The sequence below is a fragment of the Dipodomys spectabilis genome, unplaced genomic scaffold (assembly GCF_019054845.1).
Source record: "Dipodomys spectabilis isolate Male_0828 unplaced genomic scaffold, ASM1905484v1 ptg000001l, whole genome shotgun sequence".
Lineage (NCBI taxonomy): Eukaryota > Metazoa > Chordata > Mammalia > Rodentia > Heteromyidae > Dipodomys > Dipodomys spectabilis.
The window spans coordinates 32,567,539-32,581,277 of record NW_024870678.1 but is presented as its reverse complement, the minus strand read 5'-3'; the positions used below and the strand labels follow the sequence as shown (position 1 = coordinate 32,581,277).

Genomic DNA, 13,739 nt, shown 5'->3' with positions numbered 1-13,739 from the left:
ACACATTTCCAGAACCATGCTGTCACACACAGACCTTCTCTTTTTCTCTTACAATGCTGAGGATGAAGTGCAGGGCCTCCTGCATGCTAGGCAAGCGATGGACCACTGAACCACACCCAGCACCAGGACTTTGTCTGATGAACTACAAGAAGTGAGACTATTTTGAAGAGCAAGTAACTTGGGCCATTTTTTTTATTATTTAAAATGAATAACAAATACCTTAGGTACTTATTTATTAAAAAAAGAAAGGGTGGTCATATTTTGTTACATAGTTAAGAAAACGAGGCACACTACTTGAAAAGAAGGAAACAAATTATGGGAAGATATTGCTGATACAATATGATAGTCTATCTTTAAATTGAAAGGCCAGACCTCTTTCCATATGAGTATTACCATGTATTTTAAAATGGAATGGATTTTGTTTTCAATTAGAAAATACATGAGATGATAACAGAATGCACAGAACCTTTAACAGGAACACAAAGGGTTTGGGGAGAAAATATTCTGGCTGCTTTTGATAGAATTTTCCATAAAATGAATTATTTTCTAGAATAGCAATAAATTTGTGTTCTCTCTAGCTTTTTATATTTTGCTCACCGTGTCCCTTGCTTTTCCCCTGGTCTCTGCTCACAAGGGGTTCCATTATTATATAATACCACAATGAAATGACAAGACAGATGTCAGTAGTTAAGAGACTAACCACCAACAGCTTTGGGCTGTTATACACCCGAGAACCATGGAAAGAAATCCCCAGGGTATGAATGTGGTGTTGAGAAAATAAATTTCCTGCTCCATTCCTGCAACCTGAAGAACTCAGGAAGGTGCCTACGAAAAACTGCTGGAATGGATCACTTTAAAGTGCTCTGCCTTATTTTAGCTTAGGGTTTACACTGTGGGTATGAGGAGTTGGTGTTTTGGTGTTTTCTTTGTGTGTGTGCACGCGCGTGTGTATACATTCGCGTGTGTGTGCATCGTACATGCTGATAGTCCAGCTTAAACTCAGGGCATTGTGCTCCCTTAGCTGTTTCACTCTATGCTGGTATTCTACCACTTGAGTCACAGCTCCACTTTTATCTTTTTGTTGGCTAACTGGATATAAGAATCTCAGAGACTTTTCTCCTGGTGTTGGCTTTCAATCTCCATCCTTCGATCTCAGCCTCCTGAGTATCAGCAAGGATTACAGGCCTGAGCCACCATTGCTGGCTTTGTTTGGGGGGGTTTTCTCTTTCATTTGTGTGCAAAGATAATCAAGGTGTCCCCAGGAACCTTGCCATCTTTTCTAATAGTGAAGTCAGTGTGCCTCTGAGTGAACTTGAGTTTCAAAACATGAAGGGGATCCTTCATTTTGCCCCAGGACTCACATAATCGCTGTAATGCACAGGGCAGTCCATTCTTGGGGTGTTGTTCAGGAACACTGAGACTTTTGCTTACAGTAAACTGGCCCAAGTGCAACATCTTAATTTTCATTCATCACCCAATTTCTTTACGGGAATGAATTGCTACAGTAATATTTAAAATAGGTTATGGGAGGCTATATTCCAGGGTCTTGCCATAAATGTACAAAAATCTCTAATGTAAGAAGCATTCTTTAGTTTCCTTTTAAAAACAAGTAAGTCTCTTTGCTAGGGTGAATCTCCTGGATAACATGGGAATGAATGTTCTTGCTTGTCTTCAAGTATGGGAATACTGGCATGGCTATTGTGTTTAAAAAAACAAACAAATTTTCAAGCAAGATCGACATACATGAAACGTGAAGTCGATCGGCATGGGGAAAGGCATTGCTAATCTGCTTAGATTTGCTAAAGTCCAGTCCTGGCTAGATGATCAGCAGTTCAAAATATGCTGTCAAAGAAAGTGTGTTTTCTTTTTTTTACACCTCTTGTTGTTATAGAATTGTTTGGATCTGGTACATTATAAAACATCTCATGAGTATCTGTAACTTATGAGCCTAAGAAGGAGTTCATTTCGGCAACTCTTATTCCAGCTCTTACTAGGCAAAGCTGCTTGAACTGAGACACTGAAATTTTTCCCTTAGAGACTGGACAATATTTTGCTGATTGGGTGATGGCCCCCTCCAAAGATAGCCATTCAGTTTGTCGGAGTCATCATATGCTGTCAGATACGGGGACAGCCCAAGTTTGCTGTTTATTGGCTCTTTTGGGGGGCATGGAGTATTTGACGGACAGGATATGTCCCCACCGACATCTTCAGCAAAGTCAGCACCTGAAAGCTTGTCAGATTTCCTCAAACGGCTCTGGGCCAACTCCAGCTCCACCTCATCTTCCTCTGATTTGATTTCTACATAATCATCTTCGTCTCCCTCGATCTCTTTGAAATTGGAAAAATAGTTCTGGGCTGCTATTTGGGCATGGAAGGGTAAGTTTCTATTCACGACTAGAACTTTCTGAGAGTCTTGCAGCGTGAGATCAGAGCCCTTGTCACTGTCCTGTTGGCAGGAGCCTCCCGTGCTGGGCAGTGAATCCTGGTGACTTTCGCACCTGGAACTTTGGTGTACTGATGGCAGCTGCTTCTTTTCCATGTCCCCAGGGTAGTTGATGGAGTCCTGGGATTTGTTTATCAAGATCGATGAGGAAGAATGGGACCTGTTGTAAGGCTGAGGTTTACTGAGGCCTTTCCGCCCCAGGGAGTTGTAAAGCTGGCCCTGACACAGATTCTCTTTGTGGGGCTGCCTAACCACCACACTGCATCTCTGCGTGGAGCCTAGCAGAGGCTCGGAGACCTGAAGAGAAGGCACGGAGCAGGCTGCAGACAGCTGTCTGGGAGTCCTTTTAGAACTCATCTCTAATGTGGGATAGTTTGATCTCAAGTCTTGTTCTGGCTGGGGAGAGAAATCGGCTAACTCTCCATTACTATAGGTTGAATTCCATAGCCAGTCTTCACTGGCACGCTGGGTCTGGGCAGGAGAGGAGGCCCGGAGAAGGGACGTTTCTTGTGTGGCAGTCCAGCCATCCTTCTGAATTTTAAGGGGGGTCTCCCTGAACACAATTTGGTCATACAGTTGGGAATATTCAGCGATCCGGGCACCTGCAAGGCAAATATTGAGACATCAAATATGTGTAGGATTATTCCTATGTACAAAGATTAAAATATATGAATGGAGTATCCCAGCCGATATACTTTTGAAAAAAAAAAACCTTTAAGATAGTAGAACAGACTGTGTGTGTGTGTGCGCATGTGTGTGTGCGTGCGCACGTGTACACGCAGATATTGAGGCTCAAACTGAGGGCCTCTCACTCTAGCTCAATTTGTATGTTCATGGCTGGCATTCTACCACTAGAACCACTCTTCTAGTCAAACATTTTGCTTGTTAATTAGAAATAGAGTCTCAAGAACTATTCTATCTAGGGTGGCTTTAAACCATGATCCTCCAGACCCTAGCTTCCTGAGTAACTAGGATGACTTCGACAGGACTTAATTTAGATTTAACTTAGGACTTAGAAGTGAAGTGTGAGGACGAGTAACACAAGCTAACGCTAACAAACTAACAAAACAACACACAGTTTAATAAAAAATCAAAATGTCACTGCAAAGTTCATGACATCAGATCAAAGTCTTCATTGTTTTATCTCAAAAGCAGGTTTACACGAGTCCATCCTCTGTAATGAAAATTTTCCATGCTCTTTATAAAGCATAGAATAGTGTCAGTGCTGAAAGTATGTGTACTAAAATAAGAGTATCAGCCACCAGTTAAGTTCCAGTCAATAAATAAGAACTCATGTGTCACTAAGAAAAACCAAGAGCCAGGCACTGGAGGCTCATGCCTGTAATCCTAGCTACTCAGGAGGCTGAGATCTGAGGATCGCGGTTCAAAGCCAGCCCGGGCAGGAGAGACCGTGAGACTCCTATCTCCAATAAACCACCAGAAAACCGGAAGTGGCTCTGTAGCTCAAGTGGTAAAGCGCTCGCCTTGAGCTGAAGAGCTGAGGGACAGCGCACAGGCCCAGAGTTCAAGCCCCATGACCGACCAAAAAAAAAAAAAAAAAAAAGAAAGAAAAAGCAAAAACAAGAGAGCCATGTGTTATAATCTTAGCTGTAATCCTGCTACTCAGGAGGCTGAGATCTGAGGATCACCATTCAAAGCCAGCCCAGGCAGGGAAATCTGTAAGTCTTTTTTATCTCCAATAAATTACCAAAAAAGCTGGAAGTAGAGCTGCGGCTCAAATGGTAAAGCACCACCTTTGAGCCGAAGAAGCTCAGAGACCACATCTAGGCCCTCAGTTTGAGCCCCAGGACTGGCAGAAAGAGAAAGCAAGAGCTGGGATGCAGTGGCCATGCCTTCTTCTCGCCACCTCTCCTTGCTCTCAGATTTCTAGGGAAGTCAGTCTCCAGGTTCCCAGCCAGCTCTCTGCGCCCCTCATGTCAAGGGGACACCTTCCCCCAGGACTTCCAAGCCCCACAGGTTGACTAGCTCAGGTCTCCTTTCCCACCCCAAGAAGCCAAGCACGAAAGCCTGTCCTCCAAACCTTTCAGAGGGAAACTAATGCGCATGCTCCGCTATCTCAGCTCTCCAATGCATCCTGGTGCTAGCTCCAGGGCAGGACTTGAGAGTTTCCGACACTAACCCGCAGGGGGCCATGCTCTCTGCAGCCCACTTCTGAGCACAGACAATTATTTCTAAAGTTATCAACTGAACCATGATATGGGTAGAGCATTCTCCTGGGCCAGCATCCATTTAAGATCTGCCCCCACCCCGAAGCAGGCACCCACATGACTACCCTAGATTCAAAGAACTCCATGTACCCTCTGTTTTGCTTGGGCCACAGCCAGTGTGAGCTCTGTGAAGGAGATCGATCCCAGCAAATGCCCCATATCTTCTACTGTTTCCCTTTTGGAGGGGAATGGGGGTCCTCAAACTGTTGCTCAGCATTCTTGCTCATGGCTAGTGCTCCACCAGTTGAGCCACACCTCTCATTTGGCCTTTTTGCTGGTTTACTGGAGATGCGGTCTTTTAAGACTTTTCTGCTTCAGCTAGCTTTGAACCGTATCCTCCAGCTTGCACAGCTCTCAGCCTTCTGAGTATCTAGAATTACAGATGTGAGCCCCTGGAATCTAGCAATGCATAAGTATGAATATGTTTAGTAACCTACAATTATCAAACTATTCTTTAAATTTAAAATAAATGCTCTTAATCGAGTTTCTGCCATCTTCTCTATCTCTTTCTTTCTTACGCTGGTCTTGGGGCTTGAACTCAGGGCCTAAGTGCTGTCCCTGCGCTTTTTTGCTCAATGTTAGTGTTCTTCTACTTGAGCCATAGTTCTACTTCTGGGTTTTTGGTTGTTAGTTGGAGATAAAGAGTCTTATGGACTTTCCTGCCTGGAATGGCTTTGAATGGTGATCCTCAATCTCAGCCTCCTGAGTAGCTAGGATTATAGGGGTGAGCCATCAGTGCCCAGCCTTGTCATTTCTTTTGAGTCTGTCTCATTGAGAACAGAAACAACAAGTTTTTGTAGTGTGCTCTTTAATCTCGCCCCTCCATCCTCACCCCAGCTCTCTGAGTTGACGACAATGGCAACTTCTCATTATATAGCCTGTATTTAGACCCAGCTCCTCAAGACAAAGAACACCTGTTTAGACATTTATAGTAACAGGAACTTCAGAAATCTGTTTTCTTTCTCTTTTTAGAGGGGGTGCTGCATTTGAACTCAGGGCCTTGCTGGCTATAATCAGGCATTCTACCCTGGAGCCAGACTTTCAGACCTCAGAAATTCCCTCTCAAATGGTATAAAAAAAAACTCAATAGCAAGCTGGGTGCCAGTGGCTTATGCTTGTCATCCTAGCTGCTCAGGAGGTCGAGTGAGATCTGAGGATCCAAGTTCAAAGCCAACCTGAGCAGTAAAGTCCATGAGACTGATCTCCAATTAATCACCAAAAAGATAGAAGCAGAGCTGTGGCTCAAGTGTTAGAGTACTACCCTTGAGCACAAAAGCTCGGGGTCAGTGCGTAGGCCCTGAATTCAAGCCCCAGGACTGGCATAAACAACAACAACAAAGAAAACCACAGTAGCAATTAAGATTTAGTAGTACCCTCAGAGAAAGAGTGTGTGAATGCTTACTTGAGCACAGGCGTGCTGGGTTAGCCATCTTCATGAACTATAAAACCCACATGAAGTTGGCTGGTTCTGTCCGAGGTGCCCTCCTGTACACTGTCATCCCCACCCCCCACCCCGGCCCCCTGAGCTGACCCTACAGCTCAATCCAGAAGGCTTGATGCTTTTATAAGGTTCCAATTTTGAGGAATGCAGAACTAACTACAAATGCTACACAATAAACGATTCCAGTATCAACATTTAATCATAAAGCCTTGTAACAATGACTGGCTGTGGTCTCCAGCCTAGTTGATCTGAAAAGAGGTATGTAAAAACGATCTATAGTATTTCTTAGGCCTGTATCCTCCCTCTCAGAATCTGTTGTCCCTTTGCTTAAACAAGTAAGTTCCAACATTGTGAGATTCCTGCACACGCTCTCTTTTACCTTGAATCCTTTCCTGATTTTTTTAAAGTCTTAAGTATGTGCATCCATATGCATGTACCTTGTGCCACTGGTTAATTTGCATAGGCAAGTTTATTATTCTAGTTAGTCAATGAACTGGGATCTCATAGAGAATGATGTACGTTTTGCTCAACTTCCTGAAGAATACCAACCATAGTTCTAGGCAAATACTGCTATTAGCAACTACTGTATTACCCATATAACTTACTGACCCTTTCCACCTTTCTTACTCCCTTCTTTTAGATCAACCAGAGGGTTTTAAATCAATGGATTTTCCTGGGGCCAACCACAGAGTGGAAAGACAGCTTAGAAATTAGGTCACAGCAAGGGATGGGGGCGGTCAGGAAGACAGTTTTGGATTAAAAATGCTGCCTATAGAAAACTGAGACTGGGAAACCGTTTCTCTCTGGATGACAAAGAGTTGACAGTTTACCAATAGTGAGTAAATAAGTATCCCACTAGAAGATAATAGAGTGAGCTTAAGTTTGTTTGTTTGTTTTTTGGTGTGTGTGTGTGTGTGATTTTTTTTTTGTCTTGCTGATCCTGGGGCTTGAATTCTGGGCCTGGGCACTGTTCCTGAGCTTTTGTGCTCAAGGCTAGTGCTCTACCACTTTGAGAACAGCTCCATTTCTAGTTTGCTGGTGGTTAATTGGAGGTAAGGGTCTCACAGACTTTTCTGCCTGGGCTGGCTTTAAACTGCAATCCTCAGATCTTAGCCTCTGAATAGTTAGGATTACAGGCATGAACCACCAGTACCTGGTAAATTTAAGTTTTTTTTTTAATATTTATTTCTCTCTCTCTCTCTCTCTCTATATATATTTTCCCTGCTAGTTAGTACAGGGATTTGAACTCAGTGCCTCATGCTCTTCCTTGGTTCTTTATTCCCTCAGGGCTGGTGTTCTACCACTTCTGGCTTTTGGTGATTAATTGGTGATCAGAGTCTCTTCTCAAATTTGTTTGCCCAGTCTGCCTTTGAAGTATAATCCTCAAATCTCAGCTTCCTAACTAGGATTACAGATCACCAGTACCTTGGCTAAATATTATTTATTTATTTATTGTCTCAGCTTGACCACCTAAGAAGGTGAATAACTTGTATGTTGCCAGCAGGACCTAGACAAGCTTACAGGGCACAGACTGCAACTGAACCAGAAAACAGGCAGCTGGAGTCTGATGCTGCGGCCTGGAAGACCTAGCAGTAGTGGGCTGGATGGAGTTTTCCCGGGTCCTTTGTTCTGGTACTTGCATTCTTTGTAGACCATATACACAAGTGCGGTGTGAGAATGTCAGGGTTGTCTCTGGTTGATTTCCCTCTTTTGAAGGCTCTTAAGTTGAAGACTTCGGATCAAAACTGTGATGTAATCTTTGCCAAAGGAAATCATCAAACTTGCTCTTTCCAAGAGAGAGGATTAAAATCCATGTTTCTCATGTTGCCTGAGATGTAGGCAAAAGCATGAAACGGTGCCTGCACAAGGAGGAAGGAACATCGCTCCAGTCTGTACGGAGTTTCCTACATGTGAAATGTCACCTAACACATGGGAACCCAGGGGCCTCCTTGATCGTGAAGACGCTGAGGAGGGGAGTCTGACTGTGTGTGGTGGCCAGCGGGCCCCAACTGAATCCAGAAAGGGGGGCCACTAGACCTGGTTGGGAGATTTATAGGCAGAAATCTGACCTGGGGCCGGTAGACCCTGGATAGAGAGTTCAATAAAGATGCTGGAGAGTTTCAGCAGGTGAACAGAGCACAACACCGAGAGCAAGCTCCAGGCAAAGTGGCCAGGCCCATGCGCAGAAGTCTGGAGAATCGGTTCAGGCGGCGACCACGTCCTGTGCCCAGATAAACAAGAAAGAGAAAAGGCGTCGTCACGTCAACGGATCGAAAGCCTAGTGGGCACAGGAAGTGGTCTCCGTCACCCAGGTGGATCTAATCCAGTAGCGGGGAGAGGTGGCCGGCCCTGGGCAGGAGACCAGGGAAGGCTGCGCTCTCAGAAGATGCCCTGGGAGGAATCTCCCCTTTGCCGGGAGGATGTTAGCAGCAGCCCTGCCATGTCAAGGAAGGACCCAGAAACAATGAGAAATGATCCCATGGGATCCCAAGAAGACACCAGAAGGCAAAACAAAAAGAACAAAAGTGAAGCAGAGAAAACCCAAAGCCAAAGCCACTCAGTGCTTAAAAAGTTGTTAAGTCTTAATCATTTAGCTGAAGGATCAGACGATTAGAGGTTTGCTTTTTTTTCTTTCTTTCTTCTTTTTGGTGTGTACGCTGGTACTGGGTCTTGAACTCAGAGCTCTGCGCTCTTACTTGGCTTTTTCCGCTCAAGGCTAGTGTTCTACCATTGGACACACACCTCCATTTCCAGCTTTTTGCTGGCTAATTGGAGAGAAGAGTCTTTCAGATGTATCTACCCAAGCTGGCTTTGAATCCTCACAGCTCAGCCTCCTGAGGAGCTAGGATTATAGGCATGAGCCACCAGGGCTCAGGGTGGGTTTCCATGAGCATTTTGTATTGATATGGATGACACATACTCCAAACAACCTGGCCCAGGAAATGAGATTACTGCTGCTTCCACGCTGGTCTGCTGGCATGAGGCACTGCTTGCCAGGAACCTCGGATTCTGTGAAGTACTAGCCTGCATCCTCAGTGGCTGCAACTACCACCCCATACTCATCTAAAACCACTGTGCCTCACCCAAGTACTCCTGGGGCTGGAGCCCAGTCATTTGCTCTAAGTACTAACAAACCAGCCCAGCAGCCTTGGCATGGAGAAAGAGACAGATTATTTTCAGCACATTATTGTAAGGAAAAAAACGTTAATGTCACCTAGACTCTCTCTCTCTCTCTCTCTCTCTCACACACACACACATACACACACACATATACATACTCACACTTTACCTTAATTTTACTAAAAACAACGCAAAGCATCTACAAAACCTCTCAGGCATCCATTCCAAGCTTTTACTTGAGCATCTGGCTGGGAATTTTACTGAGGATTAAATCGTTTGACAATTCTTAAATACTTCCAAACTTAAAATCCTTTCAAATTCGTATCACAGAACTGGTGACTTCACTTAGAATGGAGAGAATCCACTTCCTCCTCTCCGATTTCCATGAACATAAAGTCAATTTCAAAGAAAGGAGCTTAGTGGCCTCCGTTTGTCTAGTGAAAGCACTGACACATCCAAACATGCTCCTTCATTATAAGCTAATTTAGTGATGGTGGATTTTACTTCTTTTGCTTTGTTTTGAGACAGAGTCTAACTATGTATCCCAGGCTGACCTTGAACTTTTTTTTGTTTTGTTTTGTTTTTTGCCAGTCCTAGAGCTTGAACTCAGGGCCTGGGCACTGTCCCTAAGCTTTTTTTGCTCTAGACTAGCACTGTACCACTTGAGCCACAGTGCCACTTTTGGCTTTTTCTGTTTATGTGGCACTAAGGAATCGAACCCAGGGCTTCATGCATGCAAGGCAAGCACTCTACCACTAAGCCACATTCCCAGCCTGGCCTGGATCTCTTGATATTCCTGTCTTAGCCTTCCCAGTATTGAGATTCCAGGAGAGCATCACCATGCCCAGCTCATTTTGACTTTTAACTTAAAAATTTATTTGGACACTATTGCGCTTTGTACTCTATTGCGCTTTGTACTCAACATTTTGTGTTTGCTAGGCAGGTGCTCTACCGCTTCAGCCATGCCTCCAGGCCTTTAAGCTTTAGTGAATTTTCAGAGAGGGTCTTTTACTTTTCTCCAGGCCAGCTTCAGAATGTGAGGCCCCCCCTCCCCAAGCCCCCACCCCCGCCTCCCTAGTGGGATTACAATGCCCAGTCACAGCACCCAGCCTTGACTTTTAATTGGAAAACTGGCTTCCTTTTTTTTCCGATACTAAAATAGAAAGTCAAGGGTAGGATTTAATAAATATGATAGAAGGCCTCATGGCTTTAAAATGCAGCTTCTCAGGCCTAACCCCAGAAATCTCTGTGTAGAGATGAAAAGCTCCTCAGATGAGAACTATAACTCCCCCTAGGACTTTTCTATTACATTTAACTATTTAACTATTACGTGCTTTATTCACACCTAGGCTGTCCCCTTGATCAATCTTACATTCTGTCCTTCAAAGAAAAAAAGTTGAGACATGAATCACTCTTAGAATGCTGACCTTACCAATATGAACCCTAAGACCCTAGTTATGTCCCACAAAGAATTAAATTTCTGGGAAGCATACATGAGAATACCACAGGTGACACTGTTAAATGCACGAGCGTAGCTGTTTGTAAAACTCCAAGAGAGTTAAAGTGTGTGACAGAACTGCTGAGCTGTCATGGTACAACCCAGACAGGTGCCAAACCACTCCTCTAGGTCTTCGCAGAAGTTGGTGCCTTCACTGGCGCTTTGAAGTAAGGACCAATTCCATCAATCCCCATTCCACTTCCCGACCTTTAGAGTTTTTGTCTGTTTATTTAATTTACTTATTTGTCAGTGCTTGACCTCTGGGTCCAGGTGTTGTGCCTGAGCAACTCAGCTCAAGGCTAGCGCTCTACCACTTGAGCCACAGTGCCATTTCCGGTTTTCTGGTTGTTAATTGGAGATAAGAGTCTCACGGACTTTCCTGCCTGGGCTGGCTTTGAACTTTGATCTTCAGATCTCAGCCTCCTGAGTAGTTAGGAAGACAGGCATGAGCCACTGGCACTGGGCCTTCAGAGCTTTTATAAGCCTGACACACTGCCATTACATAGGTAAAGCTCTAGGCAACACTAGTTAAAACTTATACTGCCTTTTCTTTTCACACTTTGGGTCTGTCTGCTGTCCCTACTCTCTTCTTGGTGCCAGTAGTGGGACTTAAACTCAAGACCTCATATTCTTACCTCTTTTCATGGTGCTCTGCCACTGGAGCCATGCCTCACTTCCAGCTTTTTGCTAATTTGAGATAAGAGTCTCACAGACTTCCTTGCCCAGCCTGGCTTTGAACAGTGAGCCTCAGATCTCAGCCTCCTTGAGTAGCTAGGATTATAGGCATGAGCCATTGGCACCTAGCTAGGTAAACTGCTGAATTTCTAGTGTCAGTGTTATGTGAGTACAAAAACTCTGTAAGAACAACTTACTCTACGGCTTGTATAATTCATTGGAGGAGGAGAAGAGTAGCAATGCCCTTGGGGGAATGAGGGTGAGAATCTGCCCTCCTGTGACAGAAGGAAGGAAGAAAATCTGCACAGACATACCAATAGCGGGCCCTCCTTGTCTCTTCTCTTCCAAGATGGCTGCCAAGTCTTTGTGCACGGGTTTCTGATGCTGGCTGGCCAGGGGCTGCTCCAAGTCTGGATTTCTCACTTTCAAAAGCTGATTGGCCTTCTTGATCTTCTGGCTGTATTGTCTCGCCATCATGAAGACCCTGCTCTTGGTCTTATCTGTGGCATCCACCCCAGGGTCAGGGGTGTCCGTGTCTGTTTGGGGGAGACCGTCACTAACCAGGTCATAGACGCTGTCCACCAGAGGCATTTCACTGGCCAGAGAGGGGCGACTGAGGCCCGCAAAGGAGCCTTCTGCGCAAATCTGGTCTTCCTGCAGGGAGCCGTTGGCCCTGCTAGTTCTGGCAGCCCTGCTCTTTCCAGGAGACAGAACAGCCTGGCTCTCAGGAAGGGCCAGGGCAGATGGCGTCCGCCCCGCCTCCCTGCTCAGTTTAGGGGTGCTCTCCGTGTGCCGGCTGCCCTGCACATCATCCTTGCTCACGGGAAACGCTGCGAGGAGTCGGTCTCTCGCTTTGTCTTCATTTTTCTTGATGTAGTTTTCGAGATCATTCCAGATTTCATCCACTTCTTCAGACAGTTTGTCGGACAGAGCTTTATCGGCCACGGACAAGTTGCAGGGAGGAGAGCTGTAGAGCAAGCTCAAGTAGTTATTCTCCTCGGAGGGCCCCTGGGGGTACGGGGTGTCATCCTCACTGAACTGGAGGCTGTCCTGGGAGACGAACGGCCTCAGGCTGTCGCAGCAGGCAAAGTCAGCATCCAGCCCCAGAAACGAGCCCCTCTTGGGTCTCTTTAGGCTGCCGCAGGTGGGGTCCCGCGATGGGGGTGCGGGGAGCCCTATGGTGTCGTACACGTTCTCCTCCCTCTCCTCCTCTGGCGCCCGCTGCGTTGGGGCGCTGTCTCTCTGGGTTCTGTGGTCAGCATGCTTCTTTGAGAAGGTTAACTCTGGGGTGCTCTTGGGGCGCAGGGAGTCCCTGGCTGGTTTGGGTGGTGTGGATTCGGCTTCTCCCCGCTTGGCCACGATCTGCTTCAAGTCTTCATAGCTGATGTTGTCGTAGACGTGGTCAATGTCGTCAATCGTCAGCTCGATCGATGACCCAAAGGGGGTCACCAGCCCCTCCCTCCCTTCGCTTTGAGCGCCCCCGTTCTGCAGGCCCCCCTGGGGGCCGCACTGACAGCTGTCACTGTCCCGCATTCTTATCTCTGGAGGGCACGTGTTGCTCTCCCCGGCACTGCTGGCCCGCCGGACAGTCCTGTGAGCAGAGCCCGGGCTCTCGGCGTACTCCATCTGTCCCAGATGCCAGCTGCAAGGGCGGCTGACCGCGCTCTCCTCCCCCAGCCTGGCCGAGTTGAGATCCGAGGAGGAAAAGGATGGCACGAACATCTGGTAGTCGTCTTCCTCGTCGTCATTCTCGTGGGGGGGCCGGCGGCTGGGGAACAAGGCCTGCCTGATCTGGTGGTCCGTCCAGATGTGTCTGACAGCGCTGCCCCCTCGGAGCATGGACAGGAAGGCGGAGCTGGGCTGGCTGCTCCTGGGGGCTGGGGCCGGGCCTGCAGGTGTCAGCGGCTCCGCGCCTTCGCCTTCCGCTCTGCAAACCTGAGGACCACACAACAGCCAGTGAACCAGAGCAGCCTGGGGAAGGCACTCCACCTGGGAAATGTCTCCTCTCCTTAGCTATGTCCTGCGCCACGGGACAGCACTAGTCTCCAAAAAAACCATGGAGACATGGGTAGTTATAATAGAGTTGAAAAGCACTTGAGATAGTTGGGGGAAGAAAGGGGCAGCAAGGACAGAGTTAATGTTTATTTACAAGCGACTCTCATTGGTAATCTGTAATTCTTTGTAATCACTGTATGAATGACACTAGACTCTCTGAGTCTAGGCTACACCTGATGTCAGTAACTTACTCTAGATAACCAGTACTAAGGCTAGGACTCCAACTCAGATCTGACCGCCAAGCCATCACCCCAGAGTACGAGACCAGCTAGGGATGGA

At 46.4% G+C, this 13,739-nt stretch overlaps 1 protein-coding gene across 1 annotated transcript in view; it reads right to left on the bottom strand.

Annotated features, from left to right (window-relative positions):
- The window catches only part of Plekhg1 (pleckstrin homology and RhoGEF domain containing G1), a 137,226-nt gene continuing 123,487 nt past the window's right edge, over nucleotides 1–13,739 (bottom strand). Inside the window, exons 15-16 of the mRNA XM_042672896.1 lie at nucleotides 11,720–13,340; nucleotides 1–3,045 (exon numbers count right to left, since the gene is read on the bottom strand). Coding sequence (XP_042528830.1) covers nucleotides 1,991–3,045; nucleotides 11,720–13,340 — 2,676 coding nt within the window. The 3' untranslated portion in view covers nucleotides 1–1,990. The remainder of the gene's footprint in view (nucleotides 3,046–11,719; nucleotides 13,341–13,739) is intronic.